General features: G+C 31.2%; 1 protein-coding gene across 3 annotated transcripts; it reads left to right on the plus strand.

The window, feature by feature from the left end:
• The first annotated feature begins 1,055 nt into the window (after nt 1-1,055).
• Nucleotides 1,056-26,387, plus strand: LOC126839280 (actin-binding LIM protein 1). Of its 3 annotated transcripts, none has more exons than XM_050574494.1 (21): nt 1,056-1,178; nt 1,850-2,406; nt 15,835-15,933; nt 17,336-17,519; nt 17,767-17,891; nt 17,987-18,113; nt 18,704-18,833; nt 18,915-19,005; nt 19,561-19,626; nt 19,742-19,824; nt 20,121-20,201; nt 20,295-20,481; nt 20,541-20,789; nt 20,878-20,978; nt 21,038-21,224; nt 21,374-21,484; nt 23,267-23,370; nt 23,802-23,871; nt 24,514-24,554; nt 24,736-24,921; nt 25,018-26,387. In XM_050574494.1, exons 2-21 carry the CDS (start codon nt 1,977-1,979, stop codon nt 25,129-25,131), a joined length of 2,766 nt encoding a protein of 921 aa, XP_050430451.1. In that variant the 5' UTR covers nt 1,056-1,178; nt 1,850-1,976; the 3' UTR covers nt 25,132-26,387. The 3 variants fall into 3 exon arrangements, with proteins under 3 accessions (XP_050430451.1, XP_050430452.1, XP_050430453.1); XM_050574495.1 differs by lacking the exon at nt 23,267-23,370 and adding an exon at nt 23,414-23,514; XM_050574496.1 differs by having other exon boundaries at nt 18,740-18,833.
• Nucleotides 26,388-26,467: the final 80 nt, after the last annotated feature.

Below are 26,467 nucleotides of genomic sequence, written 5' to 3' on the forward strand. Positions count from 1 at the left end.
TATCCAAATTATTATACATGATAGCATAAAATTAAAATAAATCTTTTGATTGGTAAATTGTTTTTTTATTTGCTAAAAACAAGAAACGAATGAATATGAACTATATTATGATAAAATTTAATTGAATATACATTACAAACGCTATTTAAATTTAATTTTAATGCATACAAGACATGTAGCGGATTATTGCATGTAGTATTTTGGTAGTATGCATCCTCCGACAGCCGGCTGTACATACACCTCACAATATTTTTAGCCGAAATAATATTATGTTAAAAAGGATCTCTCTCCCCTGAGTATTTCATTAAGGTCATGCAATTGTTATACTTATATTAAGGTACCGAAAATGTTCGTGGGGCGTAAAGTCGACGTAAGTTACTGGGTCAGAGTGAATTGGATTTTTAGTCTTAGCTTTTTATATTTGTAAATAAACTGTGTTTGTATGATTTTTTCACTACATTTATCGTTCGTCAAATGCTTTTTTTACCACAGGCATTAGCGTTTACCGTGATCGTGCATAGTTGGTGATCGTGCTCGCCATGTGTAAATCGATAATATGATTAAAATCTGCGATGGTGTGGTGTCAGGTACACCACACACTATTCTCGCGGTTCGGTTAACGCCGCGCGCGTATTGTTGCAAATGAGTCATCGGCTCTGCTCTCCGAGTTTGCCATGTGCCCATGCATATTGTATAGTAATAAATGTTTAAAGTACACCGTTGGAATATTCGCGGTGTGACTTTTGAAACGGTGTTTTGTGTGCAAGAAGTTACGGCGAGAGAATTTTTCTAAAACATTTTGAAATATACACATGTTGGACGTGTATTGGAAAAATCGTGTAATAATATCCATTTTTGTTTTTGGATGGCGCGGCGCGCGTCTACTGTTGTGTATATTATTATGTAGAACCGAAAAGCAGCGGACACTTTTGGCGTACACTCATTCTAATGTTATTCCCCCCATCATGATCAGCTGCGGTATAGTAGTTATAGCCGGCACATTCTACTTCCCCCCTGCGCACCCCCGCTTCATTCCACCGGCGTATGCCGCTTCATAGTATTCAAAGCTATCCCTCTCTCTCTTTATCGTAGACCGTAGTCGCACACTCAATCGTCGAGTAACCGCGGACCGGCGCTGTTTGTTGTGTGCACCGTTATTGTCGTCAACGTAGCATTCGGTATGTGTGCAAAACAAAACTTTTAATTAGCTTCTGAAACTAGCCGTACTATCTGTATAAAAATTCTTCAAAAAATCTAGTCGTTCTCGGGTATTATTTAATACTGCTGCTATCATTACGTTTTCGTCCATCGATTAAGTCCGGCTAACGAACGTCTCTTATATTCACAAATCTTGTAAAGCTCCGAGGTAAGGTTTTTTTTTATTCGCGTGATAAAAATGTTAAACGTACAAACAACAGCTTATTCGATCGATCCGTTTAAATCAATAATTAACGTCCGAGGTTACGCTATAGATTTTTATCATTTTTTGTTTTTACGACCGACATCGTAAAATCTTTATTAACCGGGTATACGCGCATATATTATTATGTTGTCGGAATTTTGCAATAATTTTTTGACATTCAGAGTAACCTTGTCGCGACCAATACCTACTGCTTTCGTGGGCGGCTTTTAGAAATTGTTCTAAATATTACAAATAATAACTTAAGAAGAGATTCTTAAAATTAATAGATCGGTCATATAACAAAAATGATAACCGTCATCGCGAAAAGGGAATGGGCCAAGGGAACGCCGAACAAGTTATTGGATTAACACATTTTTATGTCTTTTTATATGTTAGAACAACGAGTTATTTATGCAACTATCACGATCAAATTTTATATTGTGTTAGGTATGACGACTATTCGAAATTAGTGACGTGCTCCGAGTGTGAAAAAGCGCTTTGTTGTGTGACTGTTGAGTTTGCGATAAGCCGTGTTTTAGTCTGCTGAGTAACGAGGAAGAAAAAAACAATAACAATGACCAAAGGTGGATCGTCGCCCGTACTGGTGGATAACGGCAGCAATAAGCCGTCGGAACCCGTAAAGAAGCGTGGCGGGTTCTTCAGCGGATCGTTCAGGCGTCGCCGCAATTCCGATGTCAAGATCACCGACACGATTATCATCAACGAGAACGTGGCGTTCAACGGTAATAACAACAACAATGCCAAAAACGTAAAAGGCGTCGTCACACCCGTTGTTGACGGCCCGCAGCAAGTGGTGGACAATAAGAAGCCGCCTTTGCAACAGAAACAACCGCAGGCCTCGTTGACCACCGCCGCGACGGACAAGAAAGCGGCGACGTTGCAAAAGAACGAAATTAAAAAGCAACAACAACAAGTGGCGGCTGAGGAAAAGAAGAAAGCGGATCAGAAAAAAACAGACGATAAAAAAAAGGCGGTTAAAAGAGGTAAACTACATTTGTTGTTTTGCATGCGTTTTCCCATTAAAGGGCACCACATCCATACATTTATCAATAGTTTCTTGCCTAAGTTCAAAGTTCAACGGAATTTTGATAGTCTTTTTTTTTGTTGTCCTAATGTGAAAATTAAAAACGACGTAAAATACAACTTAAAAACGTGAGTGGTCGTTGTCGTGTTGAGAGCGATTCGTAAATCTTCAAAATACTACCCCAACATAGTAATATTATAATTTGTTTTCATTACTCCCCCGCCTGGCGGCTACACAGAAGGAGCGGCAACCCTTTCCCTGAGAACCACTGCACATAGTCGTTCCCACTTTACGTCTATGACTTCTGAAAAACACTTAAGCAACTATACTATCTTAAGATAAGAGTACGAATTTTCGAAAAAATCACTTTTTTTGCTTAACATTTTTATGGCTTTTGGCCTTATGATGCAGTTGCTCTCCGATTTATCGTGAAACGGATCTTGGCGGCGAGACTGGAAGAATTGTTGCAAGTCGTGATATTTGCCACAGTAGGTTTTAAATTTAGTCTCATCTCATACGCGTGTATAATTTATTATCGAACCGTCATTGCATTTTTTATAATGGATTTCTCGTTCCGAAGCGAGTTTAAAATAGAGCTACAGAATACTCGAGCGCCGTAGATTATTATTAGTGTAAACGCCAACAACCAGCACTCATTACGGTGTGGCGTCTGGTAAATGAGGCAGTAGGTATTCCTAATGTTTATCTGAACGCGGTTTATTTGGATAAAGGAACATGACGTCTAACTTTGCCATTTTCAGATTTTTACTAAAGTATCTTAATTGAATTCTTCGTGTTTTTGTTGAAAACGAAATATGTCGAAATATTACTTATGCAGTAATGTTAGTTTTTTTTGTCATTCCTGTAAAATTTGAATATCATAAGATTAATTTCGTCTCTTGTCCAATGAAGAGCTATTGTGGAAAAAAACTACAATAAATAAATGTTATTTTTATTCGTGACAACTGCGTTTGTGTAGAAAATTGTGTATAAAGCGTTTATCAGTAGTGTTATTAATAAGTTAACTTATTTTGTAAGTAATTTAATGACTTACAAGGACAGCCTTTCTATTCAAATCTATGGGTAGTGTTCTATTAACATCAACTTTTATATCATGCATTATTTCAACCCGCTAAATGTGATTTCTTAATTACACACGTGTTCAGAGTAAGAATAGACCAAAAAAACATGTATTTGCTAAAACTAATACCTTTCACATCGAACCTAAAAGTTGGTGTCTGACGATTGTGTTATTTGCCCGGATGATAATTTTGAAAGTGAAAGTGAGTAGTGGACATACTCGTAGTACGCCGGTTGGATTATGACGGTTTGAATTGTGCATAACCACCGCAGATCAAAGTTAAGTTGTACGATCACACACTAAAAGTGTAAAAGAACACTACTTGTAAATGAACTGTCATTACGGTTTGAAGGTTAAAAGCTAGTTAGTTAACCACCGCCGGCTCCTGAGGTTATGCTAATGTTAGTTTAATGTAAAGTGAAATAAAGTATTTTGATAGGATTTTTAAATTATAAAAAAATCGAACATCTAACAGAATTTTAAGATTCCATGTCCGCCCACTCCACTTTTCTTTTTGTTATCGAAGGACGATTTTTGTTTTGTCTTTTTTTTTTTCGCCACGGTTTTTCGTCATCTATTATTTTTCATTAATAAGAACTCGGATTTTCGTTTAGTTTGTGTCAAGGTCGACAATGACGAATGTATCTACAATTCGGTACGGTAGAGTAGTTGTATATATATATATATATATTATATATAATATATATATATATTAATATCGGAGAAAGTGCCATTGAAATACTGCGGGTCATACGATAGCCCTTTGTAACTCGAACTTCCGAATTATCATCGCCAGCGATCATTAATAGATACAGTATTACTTACGAGTTAATAGGTGTAAATATATATACATATAATTAGTTGTTTACTTTATTTCAAATAACTTATAATGTATGATTTCTGAAGAGTGAAGAGTGAATAGCCGAAAAGTGCACTAATATAAAAATTCAAGTAAGCATAAGTCAACATTCTCATTAAACCTTGTTCTGGTCGCGCCAAAAATTCTATGTAATTTGTACGTAATAACTGGTGAAATGTGTATACTATAAAATAAAATAAAAAAAGATTTGCTACACAAAATATATCGTTGCTTATTCTAAGTGAACAACTGTGAGCTAGGAATCTTTTCTTTATTAGGTCAAATTCGTTATCACCATATGAATATAATGTTGATGCCGGTCGGCATTTAGTTATGTGTGTCTGGTGCGGTATTTTTCAACGTGTGCTGTCGTTTCACCTGTAGCGCACCTCATGTTAATAATAAACGCCAAGGTCGATGGTTCTCTTATCAAAAAAAAAAAATGTACGATGTATAATTTATGATTGAAATCGCCCTGGTTTCGAATCGCTGCTGTGATTTTATATCGACATCATTGTTGGCTATTAATTATTACTTTGATCTTCGCAGTAAAATTAGTTATTAACTTGTTTTATTACTCGCAAAGTTTATTGTGAAAGACTGGTGCTCATTTATTGTTAGGCAAAAAGGTCCGTTCACACGCGAGAGGAAAACTTAAGATACATAAACGTTTTTTTTCTTCTTAATTTTAAAGGAAATTGATAAAATGTTAGCAAAAAATTGTAGTATTCATTTTTTCCCTATTACCTTTGATTTTTAATGCAATCCGTTTTTATACATAAACGTGGGAATAACGATTGCGTTAGTTCCATTAGAATCGTCTAATTTTTTCCCTCGTTGCTTATATAAATATTTACATGTTTTGTATGAGAGTTCTCATGTATGACTTATGAGACATGTCGGTCTACATCGTTATACATTTTTTATAATATTAAAAGACATTTTCACGTATACAAAACGCTATAGTTAACTTTGGCATTTTGCCGGATCAGATAAGTCGGCTCTTATGCTTACCTTATTATTGTTATTATAATAAAAATAATTTTTGGTATTTTTTATTGCCAGTAAGTCGTGACCACCGTTGTTGTTTCCCCGGTAAAAGTTTTTTTATGATGAAACACACCGACGTGATTAGTTTCCAGAATAATCCGTATTCTACTGCTTGGGCAGTAGAAATACTTAGGTTATTAAGAATCGACATTACAAAAAAAAATGTTCCAAGTACTGTTTAAAGGCTAAAAATATCATCCTATATTAATAATGTCAATAGCATTAGAGGTTATCTCGACTCGGGATTCTGTTAAAAAATGTTATCTGTTATCAACTTTTGTTGTAATCGAAATTATAATTGTTTTCTAGGGGACTAACAATCGTGTAATCAATATAATTGTGATCCGCCATACAATTGTATTATTTAAAAAAAAAAATTAAGAAATTTCTAAAGCTTCAAACTGGCGTAGTTACAATATTAAAATACCCATGTTAATCTATGGAAATTAATTAGTTAAACGATTAACAATGTTTAGTTTGATGAATTAGATTGTTAATTAGTCTGTTATTTTAAGTAGTATAATATAATCACCACGTACTAATTTATTATTGCAAAAATAGTATTGTGTATGAATAATTTGAATAATCGATCAGCCAGGCAGGCAACTATTATTGTTGACTGATACTTGATAGTTGATACTATATTTTTGTATCAATGCTATGATATTGATGATATGCTAAACATTTATATAAATTTCACACATCTTTCTATAACTATGACTAAGAATACTGATTTCTGCTATAGCATAATCAACGTTTGCGAATATGATAATTGTTGTTTTAACGACGATTATAAATGGATAATTATATATAATTAACACGATTCGCATATGTGTTATCATGCATTTTTGTCTCAAAGGTATTTTGCGTGCGCATATGCACATAAAACTGCGTACAACGAACGACTGTCATATATTTATTATAAAATAGAATATTTGCTTTATGCGAAAAATATTGAAATAATCTGTATGCGGATGTGGCTGACGACTTGTAGGCGCATATGTTATAAGAGTGCACTGTTTGTTTCACACGTATGAAATGGTGACGTAACTACTTTATAGCCAAGTCGAAATGTTATTCTTAGTGTGTATTAACTGTTGTTGCACGGTAAAATACAAATTTTGGGCTGTAATACAGCTATAAATTTGTGTATATCGGTTGACTTATTAAGCAAAATCGTACTACACGAGTACAAAGTGTATTTTAATTTTACTTATAATTTGTAGAAATTAACTTCATACTAAATTTCATCAATAACCGGAGGACTAAAAAATGAACTACCTAAGAAAAATGTATTATTTATTAGAGTCACGATAATATTTAAATCGGTATCATTAAATCATCAGTTGTTATTCATCTTTATAATAATAGTGCACCTTTTGTTGAGAAAGACCAATATGACGTAATGAAATTAAAAGTTAATTTGTTTAACGATTTTGTCTGGTCTATTAAACCTTTATTCCATAAGTAGTTATAATTAAAGAACTATTATGTAGTGTTTAACATTTTAATTATTCACATTTTGGTCTCTTATTTTAACTATTACATTCAAATATATTACCGTATGTTAATGTAGACTTAGCGTCAATTTTTTTTGTGTAAGTTATTAATTTAGGCGTGCACTTTCTGGAATTCTACAAAAAGCAGCAGTAGTATTGTTTGTCGTACCCAACCGAAAACATTCGTGACCCACATTTTTACCTGCCTAGTACCGATAACCATCTTAATTCGTTTTTACTAATGGTTTTTTCACTATAAAAAAAAATGTATATATATTTTTATATCGCCGGATCTATTTGGTCATAGAGTCCGTCGTACACCGGAAGACTATCATTTGTAAAACTATATTTTTAATTTTCATAATAGGGTAGCTTGTCTAGACGTCATGTCATGATATATATTCTGTATATTATCTCTCCCAGTGTTTCCTAGGTTTTAAAATCGATAACACCATAAAATATACCCAAGGCCACGTTATATACTTAGTATATTATATTATTATATAAATGTTTTATCCAGCAACAAATATACCGAACGGTGAACTTTGAATCGAACATTTTACCGATATTTTTACCTAACAGTTCAGCTGTATAACCACAATAGATTTATATATTGTGTACATTTTTATGCTATTTTAATTTTATCTAAATTTATTTTGTTTTATTAATCCCTTGTCGGTCGAGTTCGCACGACTTGTGCGTGATAAATACAAACTGTAATCGAACATAAAGAAAAGATTTTTAAATTTTGACTTAATAATTTTGATTATTTGATAATATGTCGTATCGCTATACTTGGGGGGACTAATAAAAATTAGGTCTGTCGATTGTGCCGCCTTCGCTTCAGCTCGTGCTGTACGGGAATAGTGTAAGGACTCTAAAAATAACCTTGTCCTACGGGTCCTGCGTAGTCGTCGACTTCTATAAATATATTTTATTATATAATTCAGCAGTGACGGCTGTTAGGTCCTATAACCGAGCATGAACGTTAAATGCGAGAGTGCCAAACGGATATCCTGTGCCACCGCTCTACCGTATGCTCCTGCAACAACCGGAGAAGTCATCGCGCGGTTGTTCTACTGTTTCCCATCGTCGTTGGCGGTGGGACACCTTATACAGGCGCGGGGCGCCAAAATTATCGATTGCCTTATCCTTAGGTCACATATTTTGTCTATTAGACCACTAAAATTTTCATATAAACACAGTTCACTGAGGGTGATACTGATTATAGGTGTTATATTTTAGGAAATGTGTCATTATCTTAACAATACTAGCATAGCTGTTCATATAAATCGTATAATATTATACGGATATACCAAATTTAATTTGTTTTGATCCATTTGTTTTCTTAACTATTTTTTTATTGATATATCTTCGATCTACACTAATTTTACTACATAGATTTTTAAAAATTTCGTTCTAGATGTATGATAGACCAATTTGCCATTTAGTTTAACAAAAGCAAAATACCAAATATTTTTATTATTGTGGAGAAATGTATATGTATAGTGTAAGGGATTTTTAATTGGATATTGTTTGATAAGCGCGATCTTAATACATGTGTAAATATTATTTTGACTAGGTCCACTTTTCCCTTAGCATTGTTGACTATTAGTTACATTTTTAAGAGATCATTCTTTTATTTGCTACTTATAGATTGACACTAATTGAAGCTATAAATAATTGAGGAATACAAAAAAATAATTTTATAATCTTTGATATATTTTACAATAGGTTGATCTTTTGACAAGCATATTTTGTAGTTGCACAATGTGCAAAAACATACTATAAGCCATGACTAAAAAAATACCCATAATTACTAGATTGCGAACTTCTCCTATCTTTGCTAATTTACACATGTACACGCACAGAATATGTTAGAACTTATAAAAATAAATTAACACGGTAATACTTTTTTCCCAAGTTGGGGCAGAATTACCCTGCGCTGTATTATCTAGCCATCATGACTGTTTATGTAGTGATGCTGTGATCGCTTTTAGAACGGCTTCAACTATCGGTATGGAGCTTCATCTATTGTAAATGATCTCAGTAAGTTACCAACAATATTATGTGCTGATAAAATTGCGCATGCGCAATATTCTTTGATAAGTTTCCTTAAATATGCTTCAAAATTGGTCTACTTGCAGCGTTGGTTATAGCTTTATCAACTGCAAGTGACCTAAGATAAAAGTTAAAACGCATTATTTTTCTACAGACACAATTTAAAATCATACAATATAGGCGCTTCACTTACTCTTGTTAATCGCGAACTCGACAACATAGTTTTAGCAAATGTTAACGGCGTAGTAACGCAATCATAATGGTAATTAACATGCGCAGTCTAATGTATCATATGCAAAAATAAAAAAATTGCCATGTGATAAAAACGTACATAATGCAAGGTACGGGCTTAGTCCTTAGGATTTACTCCAAGTGATATTGATTCTTATTTTTTACAACGATAAATTTAATGTTGTTTTAAACACTGTTTGCCCTAATAACCGACTAAATGACAAACTAATAGTTTTTATTAAAACTAGGTATTTAATTATTGTTCTGTTTGGTATTTTAACAGTTTTTACAGGTCAAGGTACCTAAAAGTCTTTAATATCGGTGTTGTGTAATAGAGCAGAATGTTGATTAAAACAATAAGATTATCCTACATAGCAGAGAGTTGCCGATAATAGGTTAAAAATACATTAACGAATGTGTAAATAATTGACTGATATCGCTATATTTTCTTGGCATCGTCCAAATAAACATTTATTTTTCTCAAACGAACAAAATCAAATATATTGCGTTAAAAATAATTGAATTTGTCTTCTAGAATTCTGTTGCATAATTAAAATACAACATAATAATACCCAAATCAAATATGTATATATATATATATATATTCTAGAAGACAAAATTCTATTATTTTTAACGCAATATATTAATTAGGCCAGTAGACTAATTTTCGTTTCGTTATAATCTCGTTCATTAAAATAAATATAAATCGCATCAAAACGATTAAGAAGACTTCTGTAATACTTTTATGTATTAAAATAATTATAATAAATGAAACATAGAAGAATAAGCACCGTAAGTTGCGTGTTTTATTCAATGGATAGCATGTTTACCTCAAATATATTGGGAAGGCAAAACTAAGTATATCACCTATTTTATACCTATTTTATACCTGTATTATAGTGTATTATCATTATGTAAAGCGTGGTCACTGAACGTCAAATTGAAATGGAAAGAAAGCTATTGGCATTTGTAAGAAATATTTTTTAAAAAATGTATAATCCCAATGAATTACGAACGGAAGAAAAATACAGAGGTTGAAAGGTTATCCGACAAACTTAGTATTCAAAAACTTAGTGATGAAAAGGCATGGTTAAAACCATCTACTTGGCTTGGTAAGCAAAAATAAACTATAATGTTCGTTATAATTTTTGTTTCTGTGTTTAAAAAATAGTATTTTAACTTTAATGTTTTCCTTTTTTTCTCTATGTTGTACTCCTTTCATAGTTTTGAGGTTTATTAAGAAGCATCATTTTTTAAACGACTGAAAAAATTTCAAAAACGTCGTAATAAAAAGTAAAAAAAAAGCGCCGAGGAGAAACCTTTTTACTGTTTTTTTTTTGTTTGGACATTCTTAGGGCTCGTTTCTCAGCACATCGTTTCGTTTGTTCTTGTTAAACTCTAGGTGCACCTCGCGGACATTAATCGCTAACATTGACAAAGACTGTTAGACACACGCTTGTGTTTGTTAATTAGTTATATTATTTTAAAATATTTGTTCTGATTCCAACGTGGACGTGTATAATAAGAGAATGTCGAGCGCATGACAATTATTACTATCCTCGTCGTTTTATTAAGCGCAATTACTGTGACCGGAAGACGACGTTGACGGGTATCCGGCTACTATAAGCCTAAAGAGGCATAGTAGATCCTCGTTGTAATAAAAAAAATTTAAAAACAAAAATATATAAAGCTTAAAGCATTAAATAAATTGCCTTTAAGGTCTAATACTTGGTAGCGCAAACGAAAATTATTTTCGGTATGGGTGTTAAGACGTTGACAAAAATCCACCTCCTTTGACCCACTAGGTGCAAATTGTAGGCGTTGTAGCTAGCCTTACCTCTAAGCTCTAGTGGCGCTTCTATTAATACCTATGATATACGACACACATACCGATCACCTCCTGAGTGTGTGTGTGTGGACATTGTCATGTGCACATTGTTTCAGGCAGAAGCTCATCATCATCTATACACACCCAACGTATACCGCCCGAACAATTATTTTGATTTATGTTGTGCCTATATGCGACGACATACATGTGTCGTTATAATATACCTGTATACTGAAACCAACATTATATATAGGTACTACACACGACGAATTTTGGTATATATATACCGTTTTATTTGGTTGGCTATCGAGGCGAATCCTTTTTACTTTGTATGTTTTCCTACACTGATAAAATATAATTTTGGGTTTTGCGTGCCGGGCCGACCGCAACGAGGCCACAGTGGGTGCAATGATATTATTATTTTTAAGAGAGAGAATATTATAATTGGATTGCGAAGGTCACTTCGGTAGTTCTCAGACATTCGTCGATAAATTATGACGAAAAACACTTACGGACTTTGCAATTTTACTATAGAATGTTAATTTATGATATTAATGGTTGATTATTTCTAGTGTAAATATTGTTATGAAATATTTATTGAAACGGATTAAATCTATTTGTCTAATGGTTAGTTGAAAGATATTCTTTGATACTCGATACGGTAACTTAAATATTTTTTTAAGTCTTGTAATCTTCTCGACTAAGAACTTACCAAAACAATTAACGGTCAAAAATTAGTTTTAAGTAAATATTTCAGGATAACTAGGCGCCTTATAATTATTTAATTTGCAGTATATTTGTCAAATGTTGGTTTTTTTACACGAGTATAACCTGCATATGAGTTTATTTCTATTCGGTGGTAACCACACGTCCACACATAAATAAAACTCGACACAAAAAGTATCATAATAATTCGTATTGTATGATAACATTATGGTATTATACGTTTTAATTTTTAATAATTGGCGATATTTTTGTTATTGACAAATATTATTTATATGTTAATAATTATCCGTATCACATTGCAGTTGTGATTCCGTATACCGAAATTCATCTTCTCCACAATAAGATCGTTATAATCATCTTCCAAAATACCGGATTCTATTCGGGTATGGTTGTTGTATAAGATTTTTAAAAATAATTATTATCATGTTTTTTTCTCCTGCAATACGCGTTGGTATGTTATGGAAAAATTGGCCGTTGTTACCTACACCGCCGTGTTTAAAAACATACATAGGTACAATGAGCTAGGTAATACAATTTTTTTTAAAAACAAAACAAAAAGCGCTGGAACGTTATAATATAGCTATAGCTGTAGAGCTATTATTATTATGCTAGTCATGGCTGAACGGTCACCGTCGTCGTCGCATTTACTGTAGCAGAGCTGTTGCTACAGCTGCTGTGGGCAACTGATAATTACCGGACGATGGGTGTAGCAGATAATATTATGTTGTTTGACTTAACCAGTGGTCGCGTCCCTGTGATGGAACGTTTACGTTATTTACGTTTCGTGTCTCCATCATAAAGAGTTGGGTAGTAAAGTGCTTTGCTTGTCATGGTATCCACATAATAATAATAATAAATATATGTGGGCCCTTAAATAATTACTACAAATTATAATCCCCATGTGTTTTGGAAGGGAAAGCCATCGTTGTCGTGGGTTTTTGGCAGACAATGCACGTGGTGTGTGTTAACTACAATAATAATATAACGTTGTAAACCTGAGGAGATTGACCTATCTTGTACAAGTATGAAAATTCTGCTCGTGTACTATTAATAATTACCATAGTACCACAGTTTATGGAACCCGCTAAGGAGTAAACGGGTCTGAACTCTATCTAAACTAGGTGCGTACATGACACTGAACCTTGCATTGCCTACAAACGGCTAAAACAACTACTGAACGCTTGTTTTTCCTACAAGAAAAAATTGAAAAGAACTCCAATGGTTATAGAATGTTTTCTTTTTAATCGTGTTTTATAAGGTGTTAAAGTGGATGGGACCATGATTAAACAGATTTTTTGTATATCTCTTTAATGATAGGTTTGTCATTTGTCGTTGCCGTTTGTCATTTCCTATTTCTTTTTTACTTGTTTTTATGGAAAGAAAGTAATTAAAATAATTATTTCTCAAAAACTTTCTCTTTGAGTAAATTCACTTACATAATTTGCTTGCTTTTTTTCTCACAGTTGCATTATTATCACTGGTATTGGTATGGATATACTATAAGTTACTGTTAATAAGCATATTGTGTTATATAATGCGATTTTTTAATTCAAGGAACATATAATATAATAATACTATAAATTTATATACGATTAAAAAAACAAAGGAAGAATTTAGTGATGTTATAAAAAGCTCAAATATTCGTTCGTACGGTTCTTATTTAATTAAAAATTAGAAATTGCATATGATTCCAGTTACGGTTGTAAACACTGTACAGTATATATATATATATTACTTTTTAGGGCAAAAATATTTAATGGTTTATTATCGAATTTGTTGTTTCGATGTTAATTACCTATTGTGTGAGCGTATTTAAGTATAAATGGTCGCCTGGAGAGCGTTAAAAACACACAATAGCTTCCGGCGTATTTGAATTGGACGAGGTGTTTGTTTTCCTAATAACAATCCATTTGAAGGTCGTCTTTGGTGTTAACGAGTGGGTACGAAATTCTTACGTGTGTTGTATTGTAGTGTCGTTTGGTTCGAATTTTCAGTTATTTGAATTTTGAAATCATATTAGCATAACATCAATACGACACGCTGTTACTCCTCTCATTATCGGCATATTTTGTATGTATTTAAAAAAAACTACAGGTAATTGTGTTACATACTCTAATCACGCACTTCAAACGTGCGATTTACCTACAATATAACAGAAGTATTGACTTATGTGGTGTTTAAAAATAAATCTGTGGATTTCATGTGTTTTGAAATTCAAACGGCGTCGCCTCGTTATGGTCGAATATGCCCCCGTGGAACCCAATACGCGGTAATTTAAAGATATATCTCTCTCTCCCTCTCCTCTCTACGGCTGGCCGGTCTTTATTCGTTTTTAATTCATTCCGTTTGCCTAAATATGAACTGCGGCGTATCACGTCTCCAGTGCAGTGATGCGCGTTAAAAATAAAAATGCCTTCGTGAAATTTCGAACGGTTGTGCTCTGCTCGTCGACCGTTAGTGCTGTGGAGTACCAGCGAGCCACAATACATTATAACATTATGTTTTTACAGTCGCAGTAGGTAGTATACTGTACGAAATGATATAATTTTTACTCGAGTATTTTTCATGTTATAACATTTTTATATGTTCAAATTACATTTTTTCGTTTTGTATTTTTAACCCTTTAGTGCCCATGTAGCAGAGATGCACCATGTTTATTACATAATTTTATTTTGTCGGAATAATATATTTAATTAAGCACCCTATGGTTATTAGAGAAATTGCTATCTATCAGATGTTTTAAACGTAATTTATTTTAAATATATAAATTTTTACTTAATTTTTCAAATTCCTGATAATTTAATCTATATAAAAAAATTGGGCTTTGATGGGTTAAGTTTAAGAGGTTAATTTTTAAAACTCTATTAGTGACTTGCGTGGTATTTGATTTGCCTACTTATTAATAAAACGTTAATGCTGTAGGCTGTATAAATAATGACTAGTCGATGACAGGTTTTGTATAAATAATTCTAGAGTAAAAATAATTTTATAGTTTACAGTGGAGAGGTTTGAGGTAGTAGTATAATATTATTTTTATCCGCACCCACAATTCAATCTTGTATTTCCCCTTTCTCAGCTGTACAACTTCAAAATTTTCAACACTCAAAAAGTACAAAACGGATTGTCGATCAGTCATTATTGACACCATTTGGTTTTAATAAGAAATATTTTCGTGACCGCTAAAATTTTGAAGTTAAATCTCCCAAAAATGTTCTCTCAAATGTATTTATTACAAATTGAATATTAGTTATTAACATATTAATAACAATTTTGTATGATGTGGTTGTTTTTAGCCAAAAGATATAATTCCTTTGTTTCAAATGAATTCCTTTTAGTCTCGTATTCTTTATGTTTTAAAGCATTTTTGGTATATATATCTTTCTTATTTATGAATATTGTTTAAAAAAACAACTATGGGTTAGTACTATTGGTTCAAACCATTTACGGTTAAAGTTTTCGACACCCCAAAATTCTTCTCAAAAACGAATTTGCAAAATGATTATAATATAATATGATATTAAATTTAAAAAAAAAAACGATTAATGTTAAATTTTTAATTCTCTGCATTGAGTAAAATTGATTTATATTAATTGATTAAATGTTACGATACACTGTGATAGCGAATAGTTTACTCGAAAATTGATTTAATATAAGTATATTTTTATTTTGTCAAATTTAACCAAACGTTACTGGAATGTTGGCCGAGTTTCAACAGTCTGCAAGATGGCGACTGCCAAAGTTAAAACAATTTTCGAGATTACCTACCTAGAAAACTTTAGACGTTGTAATTAATTATTATACTCTTATAATCTCTCTTGTCTCTATGTATCATAGGATAACATAAAAGTGGTGATTCATTTAACATAAGACACTATTTTTTCTGGAAAAAAAAAGTACAATTTTGTTTTAGAAAATAGTTCATCTAGACCCACCCTCTTGGTATTCAACAATTCATATAAATTGTATGCGTGTGTGCATAATACACTTATATAACTGTATACATATTTATAACATTATGTAGTAATTGCTATCTTGTTTTGTTTGTTTTGTAGGTAAAACTTACTGTAGCGGTTGCAAGAAGAAGTGTTCCGGCGAAGTGTTAAAAATTAAAGGCGATAAATATTTTCACATAGAATGCTTCAAGTGCACGCGTAAGTTTCATATATATATGCATTTTAAATTATGCAATTTAACTGTAACGGGTGTCTTTGCACTCTTGCGTCTAAAATAATGACCGAGAGTAAAATAATATAAGTAATCGCCATAATTATATCTGATAATAGATGTAGACGGGTTTTTTTTTTGTTACGTCACTGGTTTAAACATTCCTGACAATCGGGTCGCGTTAATATTTTAACGATTTATGACTTGTCTATGAGATATTTTTGTGTATTGCTATCCACGAGCACTAGTTTTTTATGCACTTTTCTGAAGAATTGTTTTTATCAAATCTATAAGTATAATTCTACCATCAAAGCTATTGAAGTTTTTTTAAAAATTTCAATAGTTATTTTCTAGAATATTATCTCTGATTGTTAAATTGTTTTGTTGTTTCTAGAGATTATTTGAATACCTCGATGCATTTTTAACGTAACCTTTTATAAAGCATCAACACAGTCTTACACAACACCGTTTACAATAAATCTTATGAACAACGAACCTGACCACAGACATTTTTTTTTAGTTACATTTATGTCACATACCCAACCAACAAAATTATTAAGTTGTGCGATTGTACCACATCCATTGGTCAACGTGGATGTGTTACTGTTACGTTTCTAGTGTTAGTATCGGGCTAGGCTAATCGAGATAATTATATCTTTCATCTTCCATGAAGAAGGCAGTCTAAGTAAAATTTGACTGTTTGTGTATTATTATAATAAAATAATATTCATGTTTCATAACGGTTGGGTTATAATTAGAAGAATACATACAATTCGCGTAGACAATGAAATATGTATAAAGATAGTCGCGTATACCTATTAATTATTTTTGCATTCCACAAACTCTTGCTACTACCCCGTCGCATAAAAAAATGAAAGACTTATCTTCCAATTATATGATTATATTTTCTATGTCTATACGGCCAAGTCAACCTAACTTGCGTCACACCTGTTGGCGTTTATGGCGGTGATGCGTGTGATGGGCTATAAACCTTTTTTATTTTTTCCAACACGATAATTTGTTGTGTTGTCGTTGGATAATAGTAGTATGATGTCAGGTACACCGACGTCATAACTTCACCGAGAAATGGTGAGTGCAGATTGAGTAACACACACACACAAGTGGTTTTCAAGCCGATTAGCCACGGTTAGGGCAGCACATCACTCCGAGAAAACACAATGCCCGTTGCAATAATACCAAACTGCTGTCGCCGTCGTTGCCATCAATCAACGATCAAGGTGCAATGACATTTAATTGCCTTTCGTATAGGCTTGTCGTTGTAAAATTACATTGCATTATTATACTTATTGTTACGAAATATTTTGTGTTGTAGCGAAAAAAAAACTTTGAAGATTTGACTCGTTTTAAAATATTTACTTTTGCTTCCAGTTTGCCACCGTTCACTGGTGCAAGGGTTATACTTCTCCGAAGACGGCAGTTGGTATTGCCCGGAAGACTATCAGAAGCTGTTCGGCAAAAAATGTACTGTATGCAACGATTACATAAAGGACGAGTTGGTCATCGTGCTCGGACAGACTTACCATCAACAATGTTTCACTTGCTCGCACTGCAGGTAAATGTTTTTTGTTTTCTAAACTAAGTGGTGTAAGCGTAACCAGGAGGGTTATATATTAGGAGAGGTAAAAATATCAAGTCCTCTTAACAAATCAACCCAACTCTTATTACAAAAAAGGCCTCTCATTTATTTATGTACCAGAATTACACTTCTAAAATCCTAGATACGCCACTTGAACGAGGGTTTTAATTGCAACACTGTTATGCAACATGTTATAGTATACGGTTAAATTGTTTTATTACAGGCAACCATGCCCGAAAGGAGATCTAGTCACGTATGTTGGAAAATCCATTTTGTGTTCCAAGTGCAAGGAAATACCAGTAAAACGGCCGGCGTCGGCCCAATCTCGGCACACCAATAACGAATCAGGTGAGTCTTGGGCAGCGGATCACAGCATATTGTTATTACCACAAAATGTACAAAATAATTAAACATTTTCTTATGCATACTAAAACTTTTTTAAGATTGCGCGGAGTGTGGTGAAGACTTGAAAAATGGGCAAGCTCTTTACGCTTTGGATAAACAATGGCATATTTATTGTTTTAAATGTCATGCTTGCTCTGCTGTACTTCATGGTGAATACATGGGAAGGTATGTATTGTTTTGTTAATTTATCCAACCACATATCATATTATAACACACTCAAATTTTTGTAATTTACTATATTTTTTTAAATATTAATTGTAATAAAAAAAAGAATCGGATAACGTAAAACTGTAATAGGTACACAAATTATTTTTTCAAATGTATAATAAACAAGGGGCCAGTTTTTTTTAAAATTTGGGTGCCAAATTTATGTTTAAATGTAAACTCAGCATTTGCAAATTTTAATAAACATCTTAGCATAATGGGTAGGGAATAAACAGATGTTCAATGTGATAAAAATCAATATAGTAAAAATATTTCTCTTGCAATAACATTTTTTTTCTCATAACATTTTTATTTTTAATGGTCGTTTGAACAATCTATACTTAAAATTTAAAGATTGCTAAACAAAACTTAAGCTATACTTAATTAAATTTTAAAAATATAGTAAAGATAAACTTTAAAAAATATGGTATAATCTTATTAAATATTTATTGAAATTTAATTTGTTTTGTAGTATTATGTCTTAAAAATCTTTCTATAAATTTTAAATTTCTTAAATTAAACCTTTTTTCGTTTGTCTGAATGTCTTACAGTGTAGTGAATAGTAAAACTTACCATCAATTTTTTAGAGACGGAGTTCCATATTGTGAAAAAGACTACCAAAAACTATTTGGTGTCAAATGCACATATTGTACCAGATTTATATCTGGTAAAGTTTTGCAGGTATAATGATTTTACGATTTTTTTTTTTGTAATGACTTCATTGTACAAAATATTGTTTATTCGTGAGATTGTAAATTTTAGGCCGGTGAAAATCATCACTTCCATCCTACATGTGCAAGATGTGCCAAATGTGGTGACCCGTTTGGTGATGGAGAAGAAATGTATTTGCAAGGTAGTTAATTTAAACTCATTTTGTATTAGTAGTTTTGTGTATGGTTGTAATTAAGAAAAATATGACATATACACAATGATGATGATGATTGACTGCAGATCAGTAGGATTAGATTTAAACTATAACCCGAACAAATTTAAAATCAATTGGTGAATTATTCAGAAAATTATAGCCGTATTTTTGAGATGAAAAATATCATTGATCTTGCGTTTTTCTTGATTTATAGAGGAATTTGTGAACTTTTTAAACGTTTGGCCTTAGTTAATGATGACTACTTGAAAAATATTAGTTAGGTCGTTAAGTCGCAAAATTTATTGTGAATCCAAAAATAAAAATAAGTAACATCATTGCATACGTAGGAATTCAAACAATTAACAGCGCTGCAGTTAATTGTGAGATAGTTAACGGTCTATGTGGTGTATTGATGTGTATAATGTTAATAGTTACTAGGTTATTATGAACATAAATGCATATTTAAATGTTGTAAATTGGTTCAGATAAGTGTTAGTATATATTATTATACTTAAATTTGTTACTTATCTGTTATTTTTACAGGAGGAGCAATTTGGCATCCACGCTGTGGACCCAGTCCAACCGAAAATGGTACCATAATCAATGGAGGTAATTTTCTAGATAATTGATAGCTTAGTTATTACAAAACATACTAGAATTTCATATCATATTCATCTGGAGTACAATAGGGTGTATGGTGTTTATATTTTGCTGTTTCATTTAGGATCAAATGCCATGTTAAATGGACATTGTAACGACCCTGAGGAGTTTGATAGAATCAGTTGTTCAGCTGCTAGCGAAACACAGGTATGTTTTTTCATACACTACTAATATTTTTAATTATCTATGTATTTAATTCATCTGATATGCTTTTTTTTTTCTTCAGTTGAACTTCAAAAATAATTGTATTATTATTTGTTGTTATGTTTTTTAAGAGTAGATGGTCTCACTATAATATTATGTAGAATATATTGACTTCATATTGTGCACAATTTTTTGGATTACTCTACTTTAGCATAGTTTTTAATTATTATTTTTTTTTATTATTTAGTAGATTTTATTTTTTAGATGCTTTTTATCTATTAGTTTGTGTGTATTTCCAGTTTTCTTTAAGATCTCGATCTCGCGCTTCCAGCTTTAATGGTTCATGTTATAATGGCTCATGTAATAGCATGAATAGAAAGGTTAGTAACTAAATGTGTGCTGTTTAGGTCCACCTTAAAGAATCGTGTATGTTTAAAACCAGTCGTGACTAATAACAATTTTATTATGAACAGCACTATTATCGGGATATTCCTGGAAGCCCAGGACTGTTGCTTCGAGAATACAAGACGCCTACTGCACCCATAAGTCGTATATACACATATAGCTATTTGACAGAAGAGCCAACTCAAGGGTATTTGAAGAAGCCAATCGATCCATATGATAAACAGCCCACATCACCTCATTTTCACAGACCAACGTGTATGCAATTTAAATAATTTTTATTAAGATAGTTTCTTGACAAATTTTATTTTGTTTAGCTTGTGGTAGTGTGCGCGGTAGCAGTAAGTGTTCAACATTGCGTTCGGCTGGCAGTCGTTCCGGTATGAGAGCTCTTGTAGACAGTATACGTTCTGAAACGCCTAGACCAAAATCACCTCATAGTATGAACAATGAAGAACCTATCGAGTTGGCTCATTATCCAGCAGCTAAACCACCAGCGCCTGGTGAAAAACCAAAGATTGAGAGGGATGACTTTCCGGCACCACCGTGTCCTTTTACTGATCCGGGTAAGGGCATAACTAGAAAATGAACTATAGACAATATATTTTATCTTTCTTAATAACACTACGGTACTTGAATTTATTTTAATTTTAGAAAAACGTAAAATTTGGTTTGATAATTACAAGGGAATATCTGACGATGAAGATGAAGTGGATAATAAAGTGAAAGACAAAGCAATAGATCCTAAATTGAAAGTATGTAATCTTCAAAAGATATGAAATGGTAAAATATATAACTTATGTTATTATTTTAGAAAGAGGAAGAAGAGCTTAGAAAAATGGGATCGGGTATTGGAAAAGTGTTTTTGCAGGGAGTACAAGAACGTGAAAAACATCAGAAATGGAAGGTCGCACACATTGATCCTCGTAATGCATCTAGGTGCCCATCTGCTGCTCGCGAACCTATTTACCGCCTAAGATATCAATCACCAATTAATGCCTGTAAGTATTGTGAACATAAATTACCTATTCCATAAAATTACAACAGCTCTTAAGTATTGTTTAAAAAACCGTAACCTTGGTATTAATTAATATTGTTGTAAAATGAAATACGATATATGTTTTATGATTGTGTTTTATCTTGTATACAGCTCCATCCCGTAATTTAGACCACCAAAGACCTTGGGAGGAAGATGGTTATTTGGATTCAAGTTACAGGTCATCTGTTGGTCAATCCACAGGTGCTATACCCAGTTATAACAGTAAGTTGTTGTTGTAATTTACACTAGTGATAATATATAGCACAATATGTGGGATTTTTAGTTAATGAAATTATCCATTTATAGTCTAGTTATAATTTGGAAATAAAGTTAAAGCCGACCTTCTGACTAAAAAAAATGAGAATAATTATTAATAATATAACATTGTAAACTGATTGATTGATTTGTTTTTTATTTTAAATTAACTCTTTTTTTTTTTTTTTTTAATTAATGAAATATTAATACAAACTTAATTTTTTAAAACAATTCTGTATTATAATTATAACTCTCAGAGTGTGATATTAAATTTAGCTATCTTGTAGAATTGAATTGACATAATATGCATAGTTCATTATTTGCTTATAATATTATTTTTTTTACGATATTAATTATTACTATTTTTATTATAATTACTATTATTATTATAATTATCATTTTTAAAAATAAATATTTTTATCATTTTTTTTTCTGTTTTTCTTATATCTTTTATCTATTTATAGCTTTTTCCCGAGTTTTTCTTTTGTGTTTTGGGTTTATTTACATAAGAATATTATTTCAAAGTGTTAAACATGCTTACTTTTTTGTTTTGGTTCGATTTATGTTAGTTAACTTATTTATTTTGCTTGTTAAATAATCTTAAAGTTTTGTGTTCACAATTATTTTTAAGCTTGTGATAATGGGTGTTGGATTTCCGTTTCTTTTATGTATTTGCAAAATTTTTAATTTTTTATACTGCTCCAAAAATGTATATTATTTCCAATTCTACGTACTAAATTTTTAATTTGGTTATTCCTTTATCAGCAGCTTACATTTTATTATAATATAATTTAATATTTATATTATTGTAAAATATCAAAGGGAAACTTATAGTATATTTTTTTAGTGTTTACTAAAACCCTTAACTATGTTATTTGTTTAAAAATAGTATTTTGTGTTAGTCATACTGTCTTAGCTTTGTGTTTTATACTATTGTTTCTTATAAGTTTTTTTAATGAAACAAGGTTAGTGAGGGCTTGGAGACTGGCATATTACATGTAGGTTCCCTTAAAGGGTATTTTGTTATGAAGGTTGGTTTATAAATCAATAATTTCATGATAAAATGTATTAAAAAAAGAACAGAACTTAAGAAATAGTATTAACGATTTAGAATGCTTTATTTTTTTAAGAAAATACAGTTATTTCATATTCTAATATAATACATATAGTTATAATGTTGAGTATTAATTATTGCATAGAAAACATTGTACTAGATGGCTTTAAATGTTATTGTGTCTTTTTTTTATTTATAGAACACGCAAAACAGTGTATCTGAATTTCTCTCAATGTATAAAGTGTATAATAATACTTTTAGTTTTGTAGAATTATAACTTTTTTTTTTTTAATATTGAGGTCAATAAAAGTCCTATTCTAAACATGTTTAATAATTATCAACTCATATACAACAGCATAGAAACCTAAACGAGCAAAGCATTAAAGAACAAAAATTCTTTACAAAATAGACTATTATGCTAATAATTAATATGATATATGATTATAATATGATATATAAGATTAATATGATATATATATGATTATAAGAAAAATTTAGTATTCAAAATCATAGTAGTTTATATAATAGTTGAATGGCAATAGTTTTCTAAAATACTAAAACTTCTTCTTTTTAGCTAGCTATTGTTGTTTTCTTTCTTATTTTATTAAGTCTTTATTTCTTAAAAGTTTTTTTTTTTATAAGTGTGGCTTTGCATTTGTGGTTTTTGTTGCATGGTGTGTTATTTGTTTTTGTAGCATACTATCATGGTCAGCATGGGTCGGCTATAATGATGAGGGGCGCCCGCAAGTCGTGCACTCTTCCGGCCGGTCTCACCGGTGGCCCTGCCAATTATATTGGGGTAAGTAATGCGTAGCTACTGTTTTCTGTTCTTATGTTCACAGTTGTAAGTGCACTTCGTCACGTACCCAAACCTGGCTATGGCTTGGCGCCTAGCCGACGGTCAAACACTTTCAGCTCAGCATACTACATCAAAAACCCATCGGTATGATGAGAACTATTTTGTTTGTGTGCAATCTTATACCTGGAATTCTTGATTTTCATTTGCATAAAAAAAATTGTTTGACCAACATGAACAAGTGTATAGTGTACACAGTGTCATTTTATTTTTCAACATGTTTTAAAGTAAAAATAAAGTAATTTTTTAACTAAATTATTACTTCATTTAATTCATTATCTAACAAATAGTACACGTCTATCAATTTTTAATAATTTTTTTTGGTTTCTAATTATCATACTATCAAATCTAATATTTATTTTATATTTTTATAGGATGGTTATTCCATTAATGGCTTAGACAATAAAACACTTAGCACAGATTTTAACTGCGCTAGGTCAGACGGTAAGTGCTTTTCTAGTTAATTTAAATCTGAGTATAAAACCAAAAGTATAGTGTATATAGATATTTTAGGGTGATTGAACTAGTCGTTATTTTAGAGAGTCGTTTGTATTGAATTTATACAAAACCCTATTTCAGTATTTGGTTTTTCCTAAAACCTATTTTTTAGCTTGTGCGATTCTTTAAATGCATGTAAGCAAAAGCTTATCTTCTTATTTTATGCAATCAAAAGAAGAGTAATAAAAAAAGTATATGTTATAAATTATAAGTTAGTCAAGGCTCGGGCTTTAATTTTATTATCTTTGCATTTTTATGTTCTTAAACACTTAAGGGATAAAACGAAAAAAAAAAATTAATTACAAATTGTATAAATACTCTCAAGCGGCTTTATTTCTATCACGAAAATATAGCTAAACATTTTTACTTGCTGTTTGTTCTTTCTTATTATTTAAAAAAAAAAAAATGGATATTTAACCTATTGTTTCTACATCATTTTTATCAGTCTTTGAACGTTGCCTTTTATTAAATAAAATAAATTTTGCATTTCATGAGCAAACTGCAAGTGATATACTACAAAATGCCTATTGATCTATAGGGAAAACTATTGCCCGCTTTTACTAATATTGCTTGTCTGTTTTGGTGCAGTTTCTGCCGGATCTATATCTGAAGTGGATCAAGGCAATACGGTACGTAGACGACTATTAAAAGAGTGAAATAAAATACAAATTTTAAAATTCTCCGAGCTATTAAAATATCATAAAGATGATGCTTGCTTTTTTATCATTCAATTTGTAATACTATTTTATTATAATATAAGCTATTTAATTTATTGTATAATTTTATTTAAATTTTGTGATTTTTTATTAGTGCTCTGAAATACCTGCGTCGTCTACTTACACCGGATCATTACATTATGCCACAAACATTCACCGTTCATTGCCCAATATGTCTTCATCGCATCACAATTCAGAACCTCCAAAAATCTATCCCTATCACTTATTACTCATTACAAATTATAGGCTGCCTTCCGATGTAGATAGATGTAATCTCGAAGTAAGTCATTAGTAAAAATACAAATAAAATATTTATAAATATTTGTAATATATATTTTTCGATAACAATTTTTTAACTTAATGTTAAATTTTGCAGCGTCACATGTCGCCAGCCGAGTTTGAAGCCGTTTTCCAAATGTCTCCGGCTGAGTTTTATCAGTTGCCAAAGTGGCGTCGTAATGAACTCAAGCGTAGAGCACGCCTATTTTAATTCCACGTTATTCACTTTCTGCTACGTAGTCTAAAGGCAAACACTATAGATTCTTGACTTAAAAACTTTACCCTGTGCAACATATTTAACTGACAATTATTATATAATATTGTAACTCTAGTTACAATTCATTCTCATACCAAATTTTTCTTTCTTATTTTGTATTATTATTATTTGACATTAGTTTTGATTTTAAAATTATTTATAATATGATATACTAAACAAAATAATAAGTATATACATATTACCTATGTAAATATTAATGTTTTATTTATCGATTTCCTTTTCAAATTTCTTTTTTTTAGAACACATTTATGATTTACTAACTGATAAAATAAAAATGTCATTGGGACAACAATAAAAATTGTTGCTTACAAATATTGAATAATGATAATTAGGCCGAAATATTATACAAAGATGTTAAATTATTATTTAATACAATACTAATTTTACTTGTTATAATATTTTAAGTTTATTTATTCAACACATATAGAATGATAATGTATATGTATAACAATTAATACACATTATTCTATTGACGATTATCACGAATATATTAAATGATGAATCAATTGTAGAGCAGCTTATTCTTCATAAAGGCATATAGTATATTATTATGTGTAAAGCAAAGTGCACTATTTGTAAAACAAAAAAAAGTTCCTTTATAACGAGGAAAATAATATGTCTTAAGTATATTTTTAAATTTGTATATTATTTTATTTTTGTAAGCATAGGGTTAGCATTTGTTGTAACTTTATGTATGGAATTTCATTTGATTACAAATTTGCTATATTTAAGTTGAATTGAGAATTTATTAATCGTGTGTAGGTCATCGCTGTCGTACGTGTAGTGTTAAAAGTTAACAATATTTTAATTTTACATTTCATTGTGGTATCTGGAATATGTAGTAAACTGTGTCGTCTTTACTACGAATTTGATTTTTCAATAATTTATTTTTGTGCAATTTAAACATCATCTTTTCATATTAGAGATATTTTATATAATATTTTTATTTTGTATACACGTAAGAGTTTTGTAATAAACAATCTTGGTGAATCAATAGTAATTTTACGTGAATGGTGCTAGTCTTTTAATCGAGTCACAGTCAGAGGACATATAATAAATCACAATTTTTTTCCAATATGTACTTTTTTTTTCTATTTATTATATTTTATAATTAAAATTATATTCAGCTTCTGTACGCATTATTATTATATTTGCGATTTATTCGAGATGTCTCCGGCATGATAACATTACATTTTTTTGTTTTTTTATTTCATCCCAAATTTTCTTTTTAAATAATTAAAGGTAGCTTTGGAAATAGCAACTGTAAGCC

This window comes from Adelges cooleyi, unplaced genomic scaffold (assembly GCF_023614345.1).
Source record: "Adelges cooleyi isolate 19-005CV unplaced genomic scaffold, UGA_ACOO_1.1 ACOO_flye_CR_arks_rails_tigmint_CR_PRNA_30, whole genome shotgun sequence".
Taxonomy (NCBI): domain Eukaryota; kingdom Metazoa; phylum Arthropoda; class Insecta; order Hemiptera; family Adelgidae; genus Adelges; species Adelges cooleyi.